We start from the raw sequence: 21,656 nt of genomic DNA on the forward strand, positions 1-21,656 counted from the left end.
TTGTTCACATGATAATGTTAAATATTTATTCTCCATGGGGAATTTATATTAAAGTGAAAAAGATTTGTATTTACACAATGACTCTCAGGAACATCCCAAAGTGCTTCACCTACAAGTTGCTTTGAATTGCAGTACAGGTATTCCTCACATAAAGTTGTGGTTGCGTTCCTGAAAGTCAAGACTTATAAGTGAAACGACTTTAAGTGAATCCTCTGCTCACTGTTAAAGCTGGAGTTAGGTTCCTTCAGACATTTCTTGCCAGGAAAAAACAATGTAAAAGTTGAAATACTGCACCCTACATGTGCAGCACTGTGCATTCCTAGCTGGAGTAATTTGCAAAATAAAAGAAATCAATGAATTTAACATAAATACAGTATAAATTCAAATTAGATAACAATAAATCACCCAAACAAGCCCTAAGTAGCACAGCTTCTGTGTCTAACCCACAGCATTCCTGGAACTCAGCTCAGGTTTTTGCTTGCTCTCCTTTCCCACTCTGCCTCTCTCTCTCTCTCTTCTTTCCCAATCCATCTGTCTCTCTCTCTCTTTTCCCACCCTGTCTCACCCCCATCCTCCTCATCCTCACCCCCACTCCAGCTCCAGCCCAGCCACAGATGGAGAAGGGGTGGTGAGCAGGAATGGGGCTCAGGGCTCGATTCCTTGACCCCACCCCTGCCTTGGGTTCCTCACACTTCACCACGTGATCAGCAGCTTCCTGACTCTGCCCTGCACTCCTGCTCCCACATCACAGGCCTTGCTCTCCCCCAACAGCCTCGGCCTCTGGTGATGGTGAGGGAGGCTGCAGCATCGGAACATGGCAGCGTCTGGCCCAGAAGTCAGTGGGGAGGGGTGCAGATCGCAGTTGATGTAAACCAAAAATGGTGACGCAGTTCGGAAAAATAGACCCTCAAGACGTTAAAACTAAGTGTTGTTTAGCAGGGCAACTTAAAGTGAAGACTTACACTAACTTGTCATGGAGGCAAATGCAGCACCCATTTTTTGCGGTGTAAGATTCCATAAACAGCATAAGGTGAATGACCTGTTAATCTGTTTTGGTGCTGTTGATTTAGGATTTGGCCAATGCATGAGGAGAACAACCTTGTGTTCTTAGAATGATGCCTTGGGATCTCTTATATCCATTCAAACCACAGGTTCAGGGTTATGACCGGCACGGGCATTACATAAACACTGACCCCTTGGAGTGTAGAATGGTTTGAAAGTTCTTTCTTTTAATGACTGCAAATATTTTTTGCAAATAAATGCAAATGAACAAGGCAGACATCTTACTTCCAGTAAATACAGCTTGCATGATGTTTAATAGTTCAAAGGATTAACATAAAATGGTAAATAAACCTAGCTGTGTTGTCACTGCCAAACATGTGATAGGTTCTTGAATTAAAGCATTATATGTGAGCTGAAGACAATGCCCTGTACCTTTGTTAGGAAGTAAGCAAACATCTTCATTTAAAAAGATATAAAATTGCAGCATACTTTGTCCTGAAACTACAAAAACTTGTGACAATATCCTGTCAGACTAACTATACCTTAAATACAATCTTTTTGTTTTCTTATTTTTTGAAATTGAGAGTGTACATAATGTAACTTCATCTTTCCAAGCAACGATTTTGCGATATTAACTTAACAATTCATTCCAGTTCACCCTAAATCCACTCAGTCCTATTGCCTTATATCCTGTGACATTCTGCCTGGACTTTCCACTTTTTTTCTGATAATTTTGGGTGGAAATGTAGCAAGCAGCTGTTTAGCAAGTTCTCCAGCCTCTGCCACCACTTCCAGGATTTTGCCCCAGAAGGGTCAAGTGGTCACAGTATTCAGATGATAATCAACAACAGGAATACATCATTCGACATATCCTTTACATTACCATCTTAATAATGCTGGACATTAAGAGGTTTCTTGCTTTTCTTGTGTAGAGTTTTGCCACGATGACAGAGCAGTGTAAAAATTCAAAGCCTTGCATAATGCAATCAACTACAAAATTACTGTTTGCAAAATGCAGAGGTACTGAAAAATGTAAAACAAATTTTCCCTGCAGTTGGGTAAGCAGGAAACAATATATGACCTCCAACCTGTATCTTTTACATTAATGTTATCTATTCCATGTAAAGCTTTGCTTTTAGAATTAAGATAGCCGGGTGGTGACTAGACTGGAGCCTAGTCATTCTATACTGTCATGATGATGTGATGTGAGTATGTGTAATATTAATCATAGGGAAGAATGGTCTATTCAGGAGTGATGGCAGGGACATTAAAGAAATTAATCACATAAGCCATACTACAATAGCCAAGGTCTGTTCAGACATTAACTTCTGTGGAATACTCATCATTTAGAGAAAGGTCATGTGACCAGAATCACCATTTTGATATCTTTTTTCACAACACCCTGGTTGCTTTTGGCAGTCTGAAAATGAGCCTACAAATGAACTACTAACACCATCTCTCTCTCTTCTCTCTCAAGTTCAGGGCCCTCTCTTTGATACATTTTGAAATCCATCATAGAAAGAAAATTTTAATCAAAGGAAACCAAAGGTAAAATAGCATTGACTTTTGGGGAAAAAGCTAATTACAGTTTAAAAGAGACCGTCTCTTAAATTTAGCTAAAAGTTAACCTACTCTATTGTATGACTTGTAATTTTACATGCTTGTGATGTGTGTGAGTGAGGAGTGAGTGTGTTGCAAAAGTCGGGATGAGGGTTTACCTTTTTAAATATTTTTATATCTTTACCTGGGTGGGTTTTTAACTCAATAAAAACTAACCCCTTTGTGTTTAAACTCAAGAAAGCCTGTTGGACTGAATTATTTGCAATCAGCACATAAATGGTTAAGTACAGACACTGAATTAATACCTTCATTCTTATAAATTACAATAAAACACTGTTATGATCAATCGAGGATTGGGAAAGAAAGGCAGAGTCCCTGACAGACATCCTCACCACTCGTAACAATGCCTATAAGCATTCCTTTACATCTTTCAGCCTGATTTTATATATGTGAGCACAGGTGTGTTCCAGATTAATGCCCACCAGATAAATACAATTAACTCCCAAATGAAATTCATCACTTGACAATAATCCGGCAGAACAGATCACTAGCCTGTCACAGAACTCACATGTAGAGTTCATCTGCAAATGGTAACACATACCTGCGCATCCGCACCACTCACCCCTCCCCCCAATCACCCAAATACCAGCATATCAAACCATGAAGCATTGTGTTTTTTGACCAAGCAACTTCCCGCTTTTTTAAGTAGTGTCATGAAATCTTTAATATTCATGCAAAACAAACAAAAAATAGGCCTCGGTTTAATGCTTCATTGAAAGAATAAAATCTCTGATTCGATCTCAGCATTGTCATCGCTGTACTGGGGTGTCAACCTAGACTATGCACTCGAGCTCTGCTATGGGCTTCAATCTTCTGGTCCCACAGTAAGAATACTTCCAACAAAGTTAAGCTGGAATGCATTCCTGCCTGACGCTGATCCCCAACCTTATTGAAAATACTGGATTCTTTCTTGCAGATCTTGAAACATTTGAGTTTTTAATTGCCATGTAAATCTTTCTAAATTTGAAATGCCACATATTGTACGACTTTAACTTAAATGACAATTTTGTTCCTTTCTCAATATACAAAGAAGTTCTGAAAGCCAAGCCCCAGATCTGACTATAACTGTCTGGCAGAAATTGGTGGTATTGTCATCACTGTTGCTTACAACCGCAAGGTTACATTCAAATATCTTTATGTGCGTTTTATTTATTTTAATCATTTATATGGCATCAATTCAAAATAGATGATCCTTGCTATAAGAACAATTAACAAAATTTAAAATGGACTAAAATTTCACAGGAAAAGCAAGCCTCAACGCAGGATAGATTAAGACACATTAATGAGGCTCTACGTGTTATGAATTATTCATATTTGCAATAATTGTATACAACTTTGGTGGTGTTTGTCAAAGTTGAATTTAGATAATTTTTCTTAAATATTATCCTTACAACAGTAAATCATTGCTAACATTTGTTAACGATGTATTGATTTTGCACTATTGTTCTAATGCACACAATTCACCAGAATAGAAATTAAGATAGATTGTTTCTCTCTCCCTTCTATATCTAAGGATGCCATCGTAAATGAATACAATATTTTAGCACTTGTTGTGAGTACAGAAATGATTTTTAAACATTTTAATGAATGCATAATCTCTTTTTGCTCTATTTTGATTCTCTCTGCCCTGCCAATTTTTTCCTTTTGTTCTTGAAGGTGACATATATTTTCATAGATTCTGGCAGACAACCAATATCTCATGTGGGGGTTTTAACATTTGAAGGCTATGTCTCTATAAGAAGACTGTTGGAGGTATAAGGCAGTGAAGTCTGATCATATATATTATCGTCCTTATCCTATATCTGCACATTATTATCATCCTTATCCTATATCTGCACATATGAACTTTTCAAAAGGCTAACTGCACAGCACTGAGGAAATGGCCACCTAATAATTCTTTATTCCTCAACTCTGAGGCAAATTGTAGCATTAATTACTGTTCTGGATCAAATCTACTAAAAGACCATATACTGAACTGGGAACTTTATGAACTATATGGTTTCAAACATAGGACATGGAGCCAATTGACAGCCTCTCTATTTCTTTTTATTTTCCCAATCTTTTTTTTCCTCTTCCTGCTTGTGTCTAGGAGGAAATATTAACTGATCTGAAAATGATATTTCAGGTGAAATCCTGTTGTCTCACACAGCACAGAGCATAGAACAGATAGCATTCCTTTTAGGTGTCATCTGTTCCTTCAAATTTAGAACTACAACATTTGTAATTTGCCCTTCTACTCAGGTGTCAAACAAGCTTTGACAGCTTTAGACTCAATTCTAAACAAAATATTTAAGCTTCTACGGTAACCTTTAAGAGGATTGTGTGCAATTATAATAAGATTGTTCAATCAGGCAGCAAGCTGACAGTTACTGAAAATTTAAGGTCACATATGTTACCTCAGAATTAAACTCCATACCTTTCAAAAGATATTGTTCAAAAATGTACTTACCTGTTCCCCTTCCTCTCCTGGATTAAGCAAATCATGGTGATCTTTCAGAATATTTTCTTCCATTAGAAATAACTGCAATCCTGTTTCATGTGCCCACGTTTTTTTGTCTTGCGCAGTATGAAATGACTTCAAAGAAGCACTTGCATAACCTGAAAACATTGGAATTATTTTATTGAAAGAGCTACTTCCTGTCTACGCCTCACTTATTAGCATAAGCCTTTTAACTTGTGCTTGAACAATTCAGCTGAATACTGGAATAGTTCCATACAGTATAGCATTCTCTCAGTCTTTCTTGCTTTGAGAACAGTCATGTTTTGGTGATAGTTGGGGAAAACTCAGTGATATGAGTGCCGTTATGTAGAATGAAAGTATGAGGGGATCATTAGGTTTCAGCTGTACACCTGAAACAACAGCAGATTCTAGCTTACAATGCAGTGCTTCCCACAGTTCATTATACTATTGTCTCAATCACTTTTGAAGTCTAATTTAACCATTTAAAGGTTGGATGCAGATGCTGGGCATCCAGCAATAAAATCTCCAGCAATACAATCATCTGATGAAAGGTCATAGACCTGAAATGTTAAGCCCACCTTCCTCACTCCACTGAAGCTGCCTGCCTCACTGACTGTTTGCAGCATTTTCTATTTTAACACAGTAATCAACTTTACTTGTTCTTCAAGAAAATCATGTGCAAACATCATAGGTGTGGAATGAGAATGAGGTTGAATTAAAGAAGAGAACAAAGGAAGACAATTTAAAAATAGGCTGAGTGCAAACAGAATCGTGCTGAGTGTGGGAAACTAAAATATTGGATAACATTGTGGGTGGAATCATCCCAGATTTACACTAAGTGCAGTAACGGGTGGGTAAAATGGCATTTTACCTGCCGCCGCAATGGCGGCTTCTTACGCCATATCATACCAAACCCACCGCATTAATTATACATTCCTGGGAAAGCTGCCATTTCCATGGCGGGTGGGCTCCGATTTGCCCACCATGCTGTCACCTCGCCAGGTGCCAATTTTAAAGTACAGCTACTCACACACCTCTCAGTGCTTCCAGCCCAGGACTGCTGCAAATAAGACATGATCCCGAAAGGCGAGAAGACAGCAGCCTCCAAGTTCAGTGATGCACCGCTCGAACGCCTTTTGGGCACTGTGAAGTCCCGCCGTGATGTTCTCTGCCCCCCGCTCTAACCGCAGGAGGGGCCGCAACATTACCACTCCAGCTTGGTAGGCGATGGCAGTGTTGATCAATGCAAATGCTGCACAGAAGAGGTTGGCCATCCAATGCAGAAAGAGAATAAATGATCTCATTCGTGCCATCAGGGTAAGGCAACAATGTCATCACTCTAAACTCTCACACTCAAGCCCATTATACATTCACTGGCATCTGACTCACTGCCAACTCAAGGGACATCACCACTCACTCTTTCACACACACCCTCACATCTCCATCTGGCCTCATCTCCTCTGGAGACTGCCTCCTCAGCTCTCACCATCTTGAGGCCACTTGCACAGATCAACTTGAGTCCCCACACAAACCGTGGGATACCCGCCTTCCTCAGTACAGCCCGCACCCTGCAGCCTCTTCCCTTGCCTGAGGCCACTTCTCCCCCTTCCTCAAGCAAGCACGAGCTCTGCAGCCATTAAAAAGCCACCCTCGCCATATGGCTGGTCTGCTGGGTAGAGACCTGCCCATGAGACCCCCTAAAAGTGCTGTCATGCTGTCTGCGAAGCCTGGCGCTGATGATTGCCAGTGCTGCCCAAAGCAAGGTAGGCAAACAAACCTCGAAGTTCTGAGCAAAGTGCAGCTCGCCAGGTGCAAGTCACTTATGTGCAGTTGTGAAACACGTCAGCGTGCAATCACACCGACGTGGAGGATGATCCAGCATGGGGAGATGAGTCCGGCGGACTAGCCTTAAAATGATATACAGATGTATTACAATGAGGTTCCCAACGCCCCATGGCAGGAAATGTGGCTCGCCATCGACAGGCTGAGCGGACAATCACAAACTGGTTTCATGATGTCGTGAAACCGATTCTTGGCCTTCCTGCCATATTGTCCACTCACGCTACTGAGCATGCCCGACGCCAGCAGGCACGGACCATTCCGCCCTGTGTATTATTTTTCCCATAGGTGCCCACTGATTATTATTGGAGGAAGGGAGTTCAGGTTAGGTTTAACATTTTAAAACTTGTTTGTTGCATGCTTAGAACAGTAACATTGACCCTTATGCAAAATCAAAATGTTGCAGTAGCTGGAAATCTAAAATAAAACAGAAAATGCTGGAAATACTCAGCAGGTCTGGCAGCATCTGTGGAGGGAGAAACAGAGTTAACGCTTCAGGTTGATGACCTTTCAACAGAACTTGACATTTGGTTCTATAAGATATGATTACTTTATTTCTAAACTTCTTGTATGTATCATCCATTCCTTCTGAGATTCATGGTTATACACTCACAATGTTTTTGCTCAGTGCTACAGTCTTAGCCAATGTTTTGCTGAAGTCACTTTGCAGAATGCTGTGGCACACTGTACATGGAGTGTGGGGCATGCTCTGAACCTACATATTCCATGTGATGAGTTCCTGCTTCAATCATGCCACAATGGGTTATAACAAATATAGGCCAGGCACGATCATACGGGGAGAAGGGAGAAAACACTGCTAAATTCTATTAGATAGTTCTTTTATTCTTTTTTAATAATGCCCTTACTCTGTGAAACCTAAGAAAATGTCAACCTCTCATCACACTTATCTTGTCTTAGAACCATAGACCCATAGAAATGTTACAGCACAGAAAGAGGCCATTCAGCCCATCATGTCTGCGCCGACCGAAAAAGAAATAAAAAATAAAAGAAATTAGCCGCCCATTTTAATCCCACCTCCAAGCACCTGGTCCATAGCCTTTCAGGTTACAGTACTTTAGGTGCAGATGCAGGTGCCTTTTAAATGAGTTGAGACAGTTGCTATTCAGGAGAGAGTGGTTAATGAGAGACAGTTGGGTTAGGCATGCAGTGACATATTCAAGTTCTATTGTTCAAGTGTTAATTATTCCTTTCTGTGTAACAATAAAAAAAAAGAGAATATCTTTTTACAATTACAATCCTCCCTTACTGGTGAAGTGGAATGGTAAGAATCAATTAATTTCCACATTGACTCAGGAATGACCAAAATAGAACAGGAGGTAAGGGCAAATGATAGGTGTACAACCGTTAAAAAAAAAATTGACTTGCATTTATATAGCGCCTTTCACAACCACCAGGTACCTCAAAGTGCTTTTGCAGCCAATGAAGCATTTTTGAAGTCTAGTCAGTGTTGTAATGCAGGGTACATGGCAGCCAAGTTGCACACAAGAAGCTCCCACACACACAGCAATATGATATGACCAGAAAATCTATTTTTATGATATTGGTTGAGGAATAAATACTGGGTAGGACACCAAGGATAACTCCACAGCTCTTCTTCAAAATAGTGCCATGGGATCTCTTTATGTCCACCCAAGAGGGCAGTTAGGGCCTTGATTTTTGTGCTCAAGACCTGGAGTGGGATTAAAACTCATAACCTTCTAACGCAGAGGCGAAAGTGCTACCAACTAAGCCATGGTTGACGCACTGTTTATTGTCAATAATGCCTTAATAATAATTGTTTGTGGCTTTTCGCTTAGTAGCTAAAAATAAGCCAAGTTTTATTAACAGAAGTAAAACATTAGCAGCTAATCCTTGGAACATTGATGCAAATGTGCTTTGAAACAATTATGCACTGTGCCTGCTTAATCCTTTAAAAGCAGTCATTCACGCTGAATGCAAGTTTGGACATTTCTTTTAAATATCTGCTGGCTGTCCTCCAAAAATGAAGTAAAATCCATTCTTTTAATTGCACCAAGTTCAAAAGATACTTATATCCTCCGTTGGGGGAGCCCGACAGAACCAAGTGCCTTTCAGGCACTTAAGTGAGCACAGTTGGGGCTTTCCCATGATTGAGGACCCCAGTGGCAGAAGTCCTGTCCAAGAACTGCAGGCCAATATAGGCCAGCAGCTCTTCACATCAGCAGCAGTGGCACATCAGCAGCAGTAATGCACTCACCAGAGGCTCATGATCATCATGGTATCCCAGACCAATGGTGAGTGAAGACGGGATAGGGATCGTGAGCCGCTGGCAACCCCGACAGGGTTTGCTGGGTGGCCTTCCAAGAGGGTGGGAAAGCCACGCCCCCTCTACTTAAACCTGAATCCACCACTAAGTTGTGGTGGGCTCGTGGATAATGGCTGTCAATTGACTCATTAATGAGCCTACGTGACATCTTGTTGCCACCAGCCTGAAATACCACATCCGCCCCTTCTGCCCTCTGAATTAATCAGGGGAGGTTTTGCCACCACTGGGAGACTGACACGAGGCCTCTCCAACGATGACATGGGCCTGGCCACCATAATTCCCATCATGGTGGGCTGCATTAAATCCTGCCCCTAAAGTACTGATGTCCATTAGAAAATAAGTGTATATGTGGAAACTGTATATATGAACATGTGTACTATGGCATTCATTATTGTGACTCAGGGGATACTTTGTTACAGAGGGCAAACTGGAGGCTGGAAGTGGGCAAGGCAACACCATTGGTCTGTCTGCAAGCATGACCCAGACCTCCCTGTCGCTTGCCATTTCAACGCATCACCCTGCTCTCATGCCCACATGTCCTTGGCCTGCTGCAATGTTCCAGTGAAGCTCAACACAAACTGGAGGGACAGCACCTCATCTTCCAACTAGGCACTTTACAGTCTTCCGGACTTAATATTGAGTTCAACAATTTCAGATCATGAACTCTCTCCTCCATCCCCACCCCCTTTCCAATCCCCCTTTTTCCAAAATTTATAATTTTTTTACAACTATATTTTTTTCTTTTCCCTCCTATTTTTAAATTTATTTCGATCTATTGTTTCATCTCCATCTTTTAGCCCATTTCGATCCCTTCCCCCCACCCCACCCATATTAGGGCCATCTGCCACTAGCTTGCTTCCCTTAATGTCCCCATTAGCACATCCTTTAGATAATATCACCACTGCCAACACCCCTTTGCCCTTTTGTCTATGACATCTTTGGCACTCTCTTCTTGGCCTCCACCTATCACTGGCCCCCTATCGAGCTCTCCTGTCCCACCCCCTTCTACCAGCTTATATTTCATCTCATTTCTATATGTCTTAGTTCTGATGAAGGGTCATACGGACTCAAAACGTCAACTGTATCCCTCTCCACAGATGCTCTCAGACCTGCTGAGTTTTTCCAGGTATTTTTGTTTTTGTTTAAGGCATACAAATCTGTTACAAACAATAAGAGGTTGTGGTGGAAGAATTAATCCAGGCTGGTCTTTTGGTTAAAGCTGGTTTATTTCCAAGACAACTCCTCAGTGCTGGTAGCTTCCACACAATGTTCCAACTGTACCTTTTTATTCTATTCAGTTGGGATAATTAATGCCCATCACCTGTTTAATTAGCAATTGGTTTTAACAAGATGATTGCCATATTAACAATCTCTACTCAAAAGCTTTCAAAGGGATTCTCCTGGAGACAATGGAGTTTTCATTTAATTTCTTCCTGCAAATTAAATAGGGAATGATTTTCTGAATTTACGATGCCACAGGGAATCTTGTCTGTTTGCTATAGGTATAGAGAAACTATTGCCATATTGTGTGAGAAGCAGTTGATTACTATTTCTGTTCAGGGCGTGGATTATTATAGGGAAGGCCAAGAAATACATAAAACTTTGAAAAAGATCAACCTAATCGGCATATTTCTTGACTCGATATCACAGAAGCTTGGTGTTGCTAAAATGTGGGTACCTCCTAGATATTGGGCATTAACATGCAGGGTGACATTGTTTGCTGGTTAATCACTAACACCGACACAGAAATGGAGCAGACATCCTTTCTGTCCATTTATGCCTTGGTGTTGTCATTGCAGATTTCTGATTGCTACATGGTTTTCCTGGATTCAAGAAGCCTACCAGAAGTAAAAGGCTGCAGCCCTTTCCAGTTGGTGTCTCCTCCTTCCCCAGAAACTATTTCCCAGGTCAAATAGGCTTTCACTTGCTGGATGCAAGGATGAACTGACCCTCAGCCAAATGTCCCTGCACTGGCAGGATCCTGTGGCATAAAACATAATGTCACAGTTGACAACTATTGACAACTATCCCAGTTGGTCCGGTCTGTAGGTCAGGCTACAACAGATGGCATAGCTTGGTCACTGCATGTGCAGTGAAATAGTTATACTGAAGATTGGTCGCATCTGATGCCCACGTAGAGATGTGGTAATCTGCATGCACAATTACTCCAGTACTGGTAGGTGCACATTTAGTGCCTGAGGTGTTTTTGAATCTGCAAATAATATTCCATAAAGAAATAGAATAACTTGAGCACCTAAGGTGAGAATTTTAAAGTTGAGAAGCAGAAGCCAATGGGGATGATGGGCAAATGGAACTTGGTGCAAGTCAGGATATGGGCAGTAGGATTTTGGGTACCTCAATTTACAGAGGGTGGAAGACGGGAGGCTGTCCACATAAGCACTGGAATAGTCGAGACTAAAGGCAAAAAAAAGTACAGGTGAGGACTCAGTGCCCTGAGCTAGGAAAGGGAAATCAACCAAAGCTCTAGCTGCTGAGCTCTGCTGGAAAGTACATGGATGTGGCTGTTGGATTTTATAATATCACCCAAAGTTAAGTAACTTGCCAATGCTCACTCTCTGGATTTGCACATGAAAAGTTTCCATTTGCTCCAGATACCTATTGTCCATGGAACTAAACCCCAGTGTAAGTCAGCACCTTTAGGAGAAAAGGAAAGGAAAAAACTGGAAAAGGATGCACCAGTGGGTTTGTCAAACCACAAGAGGTAAATATTATTAAAATTATGATTATTGATTCTCTTTTTTTTTACCCAATGGCCTGACTTTTTAGTCAATCTAAGTTGGGTTATGACTGTCATATTCTACATGTTTTATTTTGCAGACATTAATAACAATTTTCTGGGGCATTGAAATACTAGAAGTTAATTACTGGAACTGGAGTTTTCTAATCTTCATAGTATATTTATTTCCCAATGAAAGGCAAATTCATTGTTAACATTCAACTTTTAAGTAGAATGGTAGCATATCATAATAAATTACCAACTTGTTTCCTCCTAAATTTTGACAGTAATTGCCACTTCAAATAATGAGTCCATTTTGAAGATCATTATGGACTTTAGCTAAGTGCCAAAGGACAGGTTGTTCTATTTCTTAAAAGCTGGGGTTGAATGGTAGAAGTCACATCAGTCATTTCAACAAACTCTCCAAGTTATTGTCTCGATAATACCTTTTTAAAAACTTGCCTAAGCTGCTGATTGTGCTGGCAACATAAATCTGTAAGTTATAGAATAACTAGCATGAGCGGTAACAAGAACAATAATTTTAACAACTGTTTGAGAGTATTGTTTGCAAAGAAGGCAACACAAATAATGGCGAAGACAGTAACTTTAATTTCTAGTCAGCTTGATGTCTGGAAACCCATCATCATTTTCTAAACCAAACTACTGAGATATCATACAGTTAAAGTTTTGTTTGCTGGGTATAAAATGCACAGTCTTCCCTTGTAGGGACTTACCCAACCCACAGGTTTGCAAGAAGGGGAGTCAGCCTCATGGTAAGCACATTTCTTTACCAAAACTCTCACTTGGTTTAAGACAACAGTAGGTGTCAAGTAAGTCTGGTATGTGGCATTGGATTTGAACATGTGGAATGTCAACTTTTGAGGTCAGTATTTTGCTTTTTGGGTTTCAGAAAGGGAAACATTTTTTAAATTCATCCATGGGATGTGGGCGTCGCTGGCTAGGCCAGCATTTATTGCCCATCCTTAATTGCCCTTGAGAAGGTGGTGGTGAGCTGCCTTCTTGAACCACTGCAGTCCATGTGATGTAGGTACAGCCACAGTTCTGTCAGAGAGGGAGTTCCTGGATTTTGACCCAGTGGCAGTGAAGGAACGGCGATACATTTCCAAGTCAGGATGGTGTGTGGCTTGGAGGGGAACTTCCAGGTGGTGGTGTTCCCATGCATCTGCTGCCCTGTCCTTCTAGATGGTAGCAGTTGTGGGTTTAGAAGGTGCTGTCTGAGGAGCCTTGATAAGTTCCAGCAGTGTATCTTGTAGATGGTACACACTGCTGCCACTGTGCGTTGGTGGTCGAGGGAGTGAATGTTTGTGGATGGGGTGCCAATCAAGCAGGCTGCTTGTCCTGGGTGGTGTGGAGCTTCTTGAGTGTTGTCGGAGTTGCACTCATCCAAGCAAGCAGAGAGTATTCCATCACACTCCTGACTTGTGCCTTGTAAATGGTGGACAGGCTTTGGGGAGTCAGGAGGTGAGTTACTCGTCGTAGGATTCCTAGCCTCTGATCTGCTCTTGTAGCCAAAGTATTTATATGGCTAGTCCAGTCCAGTTCTGGTCAATGGTAACCCCTAGGATGTTGATAGTGGGGGTTTCAGTGATGGTAATACCACTGAATGTCAACGGGCAATGGTTAAATTCTCTTTGGTTGGAGATGGTCATTGCCTGGCACTTGTGTGGCATGCATGTTACTTGCCATTTGTCAGCCCAAGCCTGGATATTGTCCAGGTTTTGCTGCATTTGAACATGGACTGCTTCAGTATCTGAGGAGTTGCGAATGGTGCTAAACATTGTGCAAACATCAGCGATCATCCCCACTTCTGACCTTACGATGGAAGGAAGGTCATTGATGAAGCAGCTGAAGATATTTGGGCTGAGGACATTCTTTGGCTTTCACGCTTCAAGAAAAAAAAATCCCTTCCTGAAATCCAGAAAGCAAAATACTGAACTCAAAAGTTGATTTCCACATGTTGAAATCCAATGCTGCATACCAGATCCACTTGACACCAACTGCTGTCTTAAACTGAGTGAGAGTTTTGGTGAAGAAATGTGTCCACCATGAGGCTGACTTTTAATGCTGAAGCTCTCCAATTGGTGAAACTAACTTTGGTTGGAGTAAAGTAGTAATGGTGAAGGATGCACTGCAATTAGAAAGACAGTAACCTTGAGAATTGCAAGGGTGGAGATAATAACCAAAAAAATATGTTTTAGGAGAGGTTTAAGACAAATAGGAGAAAGTGCCAACATCCAAAAAGAGGCTGGGAGCTGTGTTGAAATGAATCCACAACTGGAAAGCCCTATTCCTCAACTTCCACAGTACCAACCAGACACGTAGTTGCATGCAACCAGGTGTTTAAAATCTTGTTCTTAAGTATTTCTAGAATCACAAATGAGTTTCAAATTTTAATCCTGCTTCATCAGCACTCCCATATAGAAGTTAAGCTGGCTGCATGGTAGACCACAAGGTAATCTTACATTTTGCGAAGAAATAATATTCCATGAAGATTTAGTAAACATTTTGGCTTTCATTGGAAGTTTAATAACAATGAATGATAAAGCATATTTGGTTTGGACTTGGATTAAGGCCAATATTTATACAAATAACAATGCCGCAGCTGCTGATAACAACTCCAAACAGAAACTTCATACACTCTTCAATTTGTCACTAACTGAAAATAGCAATGTACAGTGTGTGCCCAAGTACTCTTTGTCCCTCAATTTCTCTGTTAAAATGTCTGGTATCATGCAGAGTTGAATGCATAGATAATATGACTTATAACAATGAATAAAAGACTTGCAATGTCTTGGGGCAAAGTTGGTACAAAATTAACTGAACATTCTCAGATAAGTTTGATCCTTGGCCTGTGTTGAGCTAGTTGACCTTAGCTGCAGCAGGGTTTAGGAACTGTAGCTGACATCAATGTCCTTGGGTTAAGAAACAAAGAGAACAAAAAAAAATCAACCACAGTGACTGCTTCTGATTGTGATCTGACTATCATTAGGAAGATATGTAAAGACACTTACTGTTTGTGCTCACACATGCAATTATATCCCTCCCCTGCTGACATTGATTTAAGGTAGAGGCAAAGATTGAACATGAAGGTATTCTGTAATGAACAACAGGCTATGGCTGGGATTTTACATCCCGGGCCTAAGTCCCGTGGCGAGGGTGGGAACTGGGAATGTTACCCGCCACAGAGCCTGGTGGGAATTTGCGCCGAATTGTGCATTGCTGGTCCCATTAATTATGTAGTCGGGGTTTTCCCAACATCTTATGCAGCAGGGCGAGCTGGATGATACATGCCCCGTCATCATATCCAGGTGCCATATTTAAAAAGCACCCAATCATCAACTTCTTTGTTGCGAACACGCCGTGGAAGAAGGAGATGGCCCGCAGATCACAGGGAGCTCCAGCCCCCAGATCACAGGGAGCTCCAGCCCCCAGATCACAGGGAGCTCCAGCCCCCAGATCACAGGGAGCTCCAACCCCCAGATCACAGGGAGCTCCAGCCCCCAGATCACAGGGAGCTCCAGCCCCCAGATCACAGGGAGCTCCAGCCCCCAGATCACAGGGAGCTCCAGCCCCCAGATCACAGGGAGCTCCAGCCCCCAGATCACAGGGAGCTCCAGCCCCCAGATTCAACGACATTCTCCTCGACGTGCTGCTTAATGCAGTGGAGGCTAGGAGGGGTATCCTGTACCCCGAGGATGGAAAGAGGAGGCCGAGCTGTGTGACCAACTCTGTATGAGAGGAAGTCGCCAGTGTGTTCCGTGCCCAAGGCCTCCACCGGAGGACGGTCCTGCAGTGCCAGAAATGGATGAATAACCTCATCCGTGCCGCCAGGGTAAATGAACACTCAACTGCTCATACTCATCTCACTGAATGGTAGAGGAGACATGGGCCTCAGTTGCAAGGGCACCATCCAGTAGCCCATGCACAAAAGAACTACTCAATGTGATAAGATGATGCCTCATAGCCCCACTGCAGTTCATCTAGTCTGCAGGTGGAGAGGCCACTGTGGGTCCCTGACCCATCCACACAGAGAGATCAGATGGTATCTCGGCAGGGGGTGGGGTGGTGAGAAAGGAGTTAGGCATTGAGGGCACCAGCAAGCATCGCTAATGACATGCTTCTATGCACCTTATCCTTCTATCTGTATGGGCTCACCGCTGTGGAGGGTCCTGCCCCAGAACCCTTGCGGACAACCTGCAGTGCATCGATCACATGGCACACAATCCAGTGGGTTATTTGTAAGGGTGGAAGCATGAGAAAGATACCTGAAACCCAGTTGCTCTCAACCCCATCTTCTCTCTTTGTGCAGGAAAAGTTGAGACACAACAGGAAAGAGAGAGGGAGAAGATGGGAGCGGGCCCGCCTGAACTGAGGAACCTCAGAGCTTGAAGAGCAGGCAGCCAAGCTGGCAGGGGAGGAACCAGACCGAGCCTGTGTGGATGGAGGGGTTGGTGGGCGGCCCGCATCTAGTAAGGGTTCACCCATAATGTAGCCACATAGAAATCTAAGCGTCATGCATTACTTCATGGTGGAGGCAGCTCATGCAGTCACTCGCTCTCTCCTCCCTCACTTACAGGTGCCAGCAAGAAGAGGGGAGGGCCAGAAGAGGAAGCCCTGTCCAACAGTACCTCCAGCCCACAGAGGACCGGGACATTGGGGAGGAGGAAGAATGTGCACCTGTAGAGCCGTCACATCAGTCACCTGCATCCTCCACCAAGCCCAGAGACACACACCTTGATGGATATTAGATGTAGTTCAGGCAAGGTCTCACATTCTGGTTCTCACCACATGGACACATGTCCGCAGAAAGAGGAGACAATGTCAACCAAGCTCGCTGGCACTTGGAGGGCTGCTGGGGAAGAGGCATCTGCGACATCCGAGTCAGATGATGAGCCTCTGGGATCAGTCCTGTACGAGACACTGGAGATGCAGTGAGAGGCAGGGGAGCATCAGGCAGAGATGTCAGAGGCCCTTAGCAGAATGGCACATCATTGTTTCTGACCTGTGCATGCATGGATCTCCATGGGGAGGTTGGCAAGTACTATGGAGAACCTCATCCAGCAGGACGCCAAGTTTCTGTCAGAGATGTGCGCAGACCTGCACTCCATCATTCTAGCCATGGGTGAGATCTTGCCGTGGATACATGAGAGCAGGATGGGCACCTCGACCTCCCTCCAGAGGCCCCTTCTCCTCAAGGAGTCAGGCAGTGGCCTACAAACACCCAAAGGGGGGAGGAGCAGCTGGTGGACACCCCTGGGCCCTCCACTCAGGACTCGCTGAGGGTGTCCAGTCCTTTGGAATTCCCCTTGCCTGTGACCTCTTCAACTTCGTCCTCTGACTGCACAGAGAGCAGCTGCTCCACACCAGGGCAGCCAAAGTAAGCCGGGGCCCTCCAGGCCTTGGGTCTCCAGGCCTTGGGTCTCGGGGGACGACTGCCAAAGTCATCTGAGACAACAGGGCAAGCTGGTCAGCAGGCTGCCTCCACCCCTGCTGTGGATGTCGGGGGAGTACCTAGAAGAAGTGGTAGGGAACAAAGGTTTAAGAAGTTAAGATTTCACATGTGGTCGCACAGGTGCACAATAACTGTTAATGTTATTACACTTTTGTAAATAGAGTACACTTGTACATCAATGAGGTCTGATGTAGTTTAATTATAATTCACAGTCGTTAAGCCTGTGCCCCCTCCATCCCTCCACCGTCTTCAGGGGGACACCCCAGGCTGGGTCTATGTCTCCTGGAATCATGCATGTGCAGGTAGGAAAGGATCTTTGCCAGGGCCCCTGAGAGCCTTTGGCAAGAAGCCTCCCGCGCACACTGAGCCTTTGCACTTCACGCGCTTATCTGTTGAAATGCTTTAGCATTGTCAGTACTACAAGCTGGGGTTCCCCTTCAGTTGTCCAGTTGAGCTGACCTGCCACTCCGCCCACCCCTGAAGACCCAACTCCCATACAGCATCTCAAGATCTCCACCTCAAGGTCCTAGAGAGTTGCAAGCAGCCAGATGGAGTCTAACCCTTCAACCTCCCCCCGTGACCCACACCCTCCGCCCCCCCGCCACCGCCCCCCCCCCCCCCGCCCCCCCACCCACCCCCACCCCAGCGATAACCATTAACCCCCCCGGTGTAACTTTTGACCTCCCCACAGTCACCCTCCCCCATTACCTGCTGTCCCATGCAGGTGGATGCCCGCTTCTCCTGCCTTCCCGAGGAGCCCACCCCTGTGACAATAGACATTCCCCCTCCTCATCCTGCTGACCCCCAGAATCCGATTTTACTTCTGTGTCCAGTCCAACAACCCATAGCGTGCCTTCAACCATCGTCACAGGACCCTCACCCTCCCACGCTTCTGGCTCTGACTGCCCCCTTTAACCTTCACCATCCTTTCCTATCAACAATTCCCTCAGTTTGCCCCCCCCAGTATGCCTCATCAGTTGACACCATGGACCCCTTCCTCTGAACCCCTTTCCCCTCTCCCCCCACCCCCCCATGCCCGCTCACACCTGCATACACCCACCATGCCCCTGCCCACACTCCACCATGCCCTTCCCCAATTCCATGAACCCAGCTGCATCTTTCTCTTTCCATCATTACCCCCAACCTCCCCAGCCCCTTCTAGGCCTCCATACCTTCATTCCTCTCCTCCCCATCTAATACCCCACCCCTAGCACAGACCATCGGCCTTTGTCTCTGTAGCTGTACAATGATGACATCACAAGGTTAATAGTTTTGAATTTGACTGAGCAGCAAGACCGTGAACAGTATTACAAACTTTTCTCTGTTCCAGGGGCTTCACTTTTGAGGCACTTGTGCTGCCATTGGATACCACAAGCCTTGATGGCATGAATGTCACACCCCGCATAAATGATGAGTGTTCCTTTCAATGTCATTCCTTTGTGTCTAACTAAGAATAACACAGTTTTAGCTTCAACTCCCACTAGCGCCAAATTCTTACAGAAATCAAACTTCACTTCCTCACCATGCAAAAATTAAATACATATAAAAAAAGCCTCCTCTCCAACTGGATTTCACAACGATATTACCAGCAAGTGTGCTGGCCTCTCATTCTTCACTGGTTTTTCACGACTCAGAGCTATATCCTGCCTTAATTTATGCAATGGTCCAACTGCTGCAGCAGAGAAACTTCTAATCAGAGAACAGCAATTCACCTCTTTTAATTAATTGCTAATTAACACTTGAAAACAAATAAACTTTAAATGACTCCTGGTATTGAGCACTTTTAATTCACTTTTGGTTACTTCATTTTAATTTAAAATACAGTAGCATATATAAATAAAAATTTCAATACTATGTTACAACTATTCTCCTATTTTGCAGTCATGTCAAACTTTACCAACATTTCTTGCCGCCCCCAACATTATTTCCTCTGTTGAAGGCATTCTCTCTTGTTGCAATGCAATTCCATGGTCACAATGTAATTTTGGTTAAGTAGCCCAGATAATGAGGGCTAGAAGCCAAGTCTTATCCTATCATCACCAGAAACCCACACATACATTTCCATCAATAAATTATTGGAAAGTGGTATCAGTTCCAGATAAAAGGAGGCACAGAGACCTCCCCACCCCACAGCCAGACCACACCCACCGCTCCCCCCCACCCCCTCCGCCCCCGGGTTTATAAATAGGAGCTGTGCATCATAATTGAGGCTGTGTGTAGCTGGCGGAAGAAATATATCGCCAGTTCACACCATCTAGGAGAATACAAAAGTAAAGTATTGCAGATGCTGGAAATCTGAAATAAAATAGAAAATGCTGGAAATGCTGAGCAGGTCAGACAGTATCTCTGGAGAGAAACCGAGTTAATGTTCCCCACTGCCCTAAAACAAACTTGCATCTTTCTCCAGCTTCCCTCCTATCTCTCTTCGTGCCCTCACTGAGCTCATCTTGCTCGTGAGACCCACTTCCTATTCTTACTGAACTGCTGACCATCCAACTTCACCCCCTCCTGGCCCCCAAATTAGCCGATATTGTTAACTGTTCTCTCTTTACGTGTTACCCTCTGTCTTTAAATCCACCACCATCAAAAAAAACCCTTGACCTTGCAAACTACAAACCCCTCCATCCCCCATCTCCAATTTCCCTTTCCTCTCCAAAGTCCATGAACATGTTGTCGCCTCTCAAATCTGTTCGCATCTTTGCTGGAACTACATGTTTGAATCTCTCTAATCAGGTTTCTGCTACAGCTGTTGTAAGATGTGTGTAGTTCAGTAGGTCTCATGAAGAGTCTTGTATAGGTTAACACTATGTGTTTGTAAACTACTTGTAACAATATACATATATACAGTATAAGGTCTAAGCTAGGGCCTGTCTCCATGCTTGCCTCTACTCACATCTCTGTCCAGTATGGCTGCTCTCCAGACTCGGGACATGTGATCCTTTACATTACACTGTGGGTGGTACTGTACCCAATCCCACGCTAACCATTTCTATGCCAGACCTTTATACTACAACAGCCACAGTACCAAAAAAACTCTTATCAGAGTCAAAAATGAAATCCTACATGACTGTGACAAAGGTAAACATTCCCTTCTCGTCCTCCTTGACCTGTCTGCAACCTTTGACACTGTCCACCATCCCATCCTCCTCCAATGCCTCTCCACTGTTGTCCAGCTAGATGGAACTGCTGTCACTTGGTTCCATTTGTATCTTTCTAATCATAGCTAGAGAATCACTTGCAATAGCTTCTCTTCCAGCTCCCGAACTGTTAGCTCTGGTGTCCTGCAAGGATCCATTCTTGCCCCTCTCCTATTTCTTATCTACATGATGCCCCTCGGTGACATAATTGAAAGCATAGTGTTAGGTTCCGCATGTACGCTGATGACATCCAGCTGTACCTCACAACCACCTCTCTCAACTCCACTGTTGCTGAGTGCTTATCATACATCCAGTACTGAGTGAGAAGAAATTTCCTCCAATGAAATATTGCAAAGCCTGAAACATTGTTTTTGGTCCCTGTTCCAAACGCTGTTTCCGAGAGACTGACTCCATCCCTCTCCTTGGTAACAGTCTGAGACATAACCAGTCTGTTTGGAATCTTCTTTTTACCACAAGATGAGCTTCCCACCTCATACTTATGCCATCACTAAAACCACATATTTCTACCTCCATAGCATCACTTGACTTCACCCTGTCTCAGCTTATCTACTACTGAAACTCTCACATGTGCTTTCGTTACCTCCAGACTTGACTATTCCAGTGCATTTCTGGCTGGTCTCTTGCATTCTCTTTCATAAATTTGAGGTCATCCAAACTTTCCTGCCTGTATTCTAACTTAGAGTCATAGAGTCATAGAGGTCCACAGCACAGAAAAAGGCCCTTCGGCCCATTGAGTCTGCGCCAGTCAAACAAGTACCTAACTATTCTAATCCAATTTTCCAGCACTAGGCCCATAGCCTTGTATGCCATGGCATCGCAAGTGCACCTCCAAATACTTCTGAAATATTATGAAGGTTTCTTCCTCTACCACCCTTTCAGGCATTGAGTTCCAAACACCCACCCCCCTCTGGGTGAAAAAATTCTTCCTCACGTCCCCTCTAAACCTCCTCCCCCTTACCTTAAATCTATGCCCCGTGGTTATTGATCTCTCCACCTTCCTGTCAACCCTATCTATGCCCCTCATAATTTTATACACCTCAATCATGTCCCCCCTCAATCTC

At 43.7% G+C, this 21,656-nt stretch overlaps 1 protein-coding gene across 2 annotated transcripts in view; it reads right to left on the reverse strand.

The window, feature by feature from the left end:
• The window catches only part of LOC144693818 (putative cation-transporting ATPase 13A4), a 130,561-nt gene extending 125,373 nt beyond the window's left edge, over positions 1-5,188 (reverse strand). Inside the window, exon 1 of one of the 2 annotated variants that reach the window (XM_078563872.1) lies at positions 5,072-5,188. In XM_078563872.1, the coding sequence (XP_078419998.1) occupies positions 5,072-5,134 (63 nt within the window). In that variant the 5' untranslated portion in view covers positions 5,135-5,188. The remainder of the gene's footprint in view (positions 1-5,071) is intronic. The other variant, XM_078563871.1, reaches the window with a different exon arrangement.
• Positions 5,189-21,656: the final 16,468 nt, after the last annotated feature.

This window comes from Cetorhinus maximus, chromosome 19 (assembly GCF_964194155.1).
Source record: "Cetorhinus maximus chromosome 19, sCetMax3.hap1.1, whole genome shotgun sequence".
NCBI classification, from domain to species: Eukaryota; Metazoa; Chordata; class Chondrichthyes; order Lamniformes; family Cetorhinidae; genus Cetorhinus; species Cetorhinus maximus.